At 34.3% G+C, this 3,585-nt stretch overlaps 1 protein-coding gene across 1 annotated transcript; it reads right to left on the bottom strand.

The window, feature by feature from the left end:
• Window positions 1-2,340: 2,340 nt before the first annotated feature.
• LOC121367030 (helicase with zinc finger domain 2-like) lies at window positions 2,341-3,445 on the bottom strand (the record flags this gene model as incomplete). The annotated part of the gene is made up of 2 exons (XM_041491225.1): window positions 2,341-2,562; window positions 3,233-3,445. Coding segments are annotated over 2 exons (435 nt in total), but the record flags the coding sequence as incomplete, so codon positions are not given.
• Window positions 3,446-3,585: the final 140 nt, after the last annotated feature.

Here is a 3,585-nt window from a genome sequence, read left to right as displayed (position 1 = left end):
AGCACCAACATATATGGATTGGTATAGGCCGTGTCTAGTAAAAGTAATAAAAGCACCAACATATATAGATTGTATAAGCCGTGTCTAGTAAAAGTAATAAAAGCACCAACATATATGGATTGGTATAAGCCGTGTCTAGTAAAAGTAATAAAAGCACCAACATATATGGATTGGTATAAGCCGTGTCTAGTAAAAGTAATAAAAGCACCAACATATATGGATTGGTATAAGCCGTGTCTAGTAAAAGTAATAAAAGTATAAGTGGTGAATATTATGGTGTATAAAGTTAATACCAACATATATGGACTGGTATAAGCCGTGTCTAGTAAAAGTAATAAAAACACCAACATATATGGACTGGTATAAGCCGTGTCTAGTAAAAGTAATAAAAGCACCAACATATATGGATTGGTTAACATAAGCCGTGTCTAGTAAAAGTAATAAAAGCACCAACATATATGGATTGGTGTAAGCCGTGTCTAGTAAAAGTAATAAAAGCACCAACATATATGGATTGGTGTAAGCCGTGTCTAGTAAAAGTAATAAAAGCACCAACATATATGGATTGGTGTAAGCCGTGTCTAGTAAAAGTAATAAAAGCACTAACATATATGGATTGGTGTAAGCCGTGTCTAGTAAAAGTAATAAAAGCACCAACATATATGGATTGGTATAAGCCGTGTCTAGTAAAAGTAATAAAAGCACCAACATATATGGATTGGTGTAAGCCGTGTCTAGTAAAAGTAATAAAAGCACCAACATATATGGATTGGTGTAAGCCGTGTCTAGTAAAAGTAATAAAAGCACCAACATATATGGATTGGTATAAGCCGTGTCTAGTAAAAGTAATAAAAGCACCAACATATATGGATTGGTATAGGCCGTGTCTAGTAAAAGTAATAAAAGCACCAACATATATGGATTGGTATAGGCCGTGTCTAGTAAAAGTAATAAAAGCACCAACATATATGTTGGTATAGGCCGTGTCTAGTAAAAGTAATAAGCACCAACATATATGGATTGGTATATGGCCGTGTCTAGTAAAAGTAATAAAAGCACCAACATATATGGATTGGTATAGGCCGTGTCTAGTAAAAGTAATAAAAGCACCAACATATATGGATTGGTATAGGCCGTGTCTAGTAAAAGTAATAAAAGCACCAACATATATGGATTGGTATAACATTATGTCTAGTAAAAGTAATAAAAGCACCAACATATATGGATTGGTATATGGCCGTGTCTAGTAAAAGTAATAAAAGCACCAACATATATGGATTGGTATAACCGTGTCTAGTAAAAGTAATAAAAGCACCAACATATGGATTATGGCCTTCTCCAAACATTAACCATAATAAAAGCACCAACATATATGGATTGGTATAAGCCGTGTCTAGTAAAAGTAATAAAAGCACCAACATATATGGATTGGTATAGGCCGTGTCTAGTAAAAGTAATAAAAGCACCAACATATATGGATTGGTATAGGCCGTGTCTAGTAAAAGTAATAAAAGCACCAACATATATGGATTGGTATAGGCCGTGTCTAGTAAAAGTAATAAAAGCACCAACATATGTGGATTAACATTATAGGCCATGTCTAGTATAAGTAATAAAAGTGGTTAACATATATGGATTGGTATAAGCCGTGTCTAGTAAAAGTAATGTGTGCACCAACATATATGGATTGGTATAAGCCGCGTCTAGTAAAAGTAATAAAAGCACCAACATATATGGATTGGTATAAGCTGTGTCTAGTATAAGTAATAAAAGTGCCAACATATATGGATTGGTATAAGGCGTGTCTAGTAAAAGTAATAAAAGCGCCAACATATATGGATTGGTATAAGCCGTGTCTAGTAAAAGTAATAAAAGCACCAACATAATTATATGGATTGGTATAAGCTGCGTCTAGTAAAAGTAATAAAAGCACAAACATATATGGATTGGTATAAGCCGTGTCTAGTAAAAGTAATAAAAGCACCAACATATATGGATTGGTATAAGCCGTGTCTAGTAAAAGTAATAAAAGCACCAACATATATGGATTGGTATAGGCTGCGTCTAGTAAAAGTAATAAAAGCACCAACATATATGGATTGGTATAGGCCGTGTCTAGTAAAAGTAATAAAAGCACCAACATATATGGATTGGTATAGGCCGTGTCTAGTAAAAGTAATAAAAGCACCAACATATATGGATTGGTATAGGCCGTGTCTAGTAAAAGTAATAAAAGCACCAACATATATGGATTGGTATAAGCCGTGTCTAGTAAAAGTAATAAAAGCAATAACATTTATCCATTTACAAATTAAGTGTCTAACACATCCATTGACTTACAGCATAATGCACTTCCATCTGGTTACTCTTAGAGTGGACATGTCCGTCAGATGTGGTGACAGTGAGGGTTTCTTCTTTACCGACAATGTGGCAGAATGCGACAGGTTTGTTGTTTCCATTTGGCCAGAACTTAAGAGGAGCAGGGTTACGCTGGGCTTCAGTTCCACACTGCAACTTGCCATCATAGAAATAGTATGAAGGAAACTCGGCTATACCTTCATGCTAAAAAACAAAGAAGCTAAAATAATTTTTTATTGAGAGCCAAACATTTAATTTATTACATATAATAATATCCTCAAGCAGGGATGAATTATACATGTATAATTTTAATAATAATAATAATAATAATAATAATTAATATACATGTTATTTAATTATAGGGTGACACAGTTTGAATTAATATAATCTTCCCTGAGACTGTCAGTTACAATACAAATACAGCAAAACATAATTGCAATGTGCAAAACAAATCATTTCAACTAAACTACTACAATAATTAAATAAAAATTAAAATTCATGCAGTGTAAATACATAAAATGCTTGCAGTGTAAATACATTTTCTCTTTATGTAGCAAATGTTATTGCAGTCTGTAGTATAGGTGACAGCCACCAACTTTTCAACAGTAGTTTACTGTCATGTCAACAGCAGTTTACAATCAAGTCATTAGTAGTTTACAACCTGGTCAATGGCACCAAACACTCACCATATGATACTGTGTGGTTAACATTATGGCCTTCTTCAAACACTGACCATACGATACTGTGTGGTTAACATTATGGTCTTCTCCAAACACTCACCATACGATACTGTGTGGTTAACATTATGGCCTTCTCCAAACACTCACCATACGATACTGTGTGGTTAACATTATGGTCTTCTCCAAACACTCACCATACGATACTGTGTGGTTAACATTATAGCCTTCTTTGAGTACCGCTCAAACAGGGATTTGTCCAGACCAAGATCCTTAGCAGTTTGGTTCATTACAATTGGCCGGAGCTGTTTGTGGTCACCAAAAAGAACAATCTGCTCCACACCACGGAACAGAACTACAGGAATCATGCTTTCCGGCTCCATACACATCCCACACTCATCTATTATAATCTGAAACAATAAAAATAAAAATACTTTCCACACCACAGAACTTTTAACTAATCAAGGTCCATATTTTGGAAGCAATCTTAGTGTTATAAAATTGTAAAAATCATCATAAGCTATGATGTCACTATGGCGTGTTCTGTATT

This window comes from Gigantopelta aegis, unplaced genomic scaffold (genome assembly GCF_016097555.1).
Source record: "Gigantopelta aegis isolate Gae_Host unplaced genomic scaffold, Gae_host_genome ctg8478_pilon_pilon, whole genome shotgun sequence".
Taxonomy (NCBI): Eukaryota; Metazoa; Mollusca; class Gastropoda; order Neomphalida; family Peltospiridae; genus Gigantopelta; species Gigantopelta aegis.
This window is presented reverse-complemented; position numbering and strand designations above follow the sequence as displayed.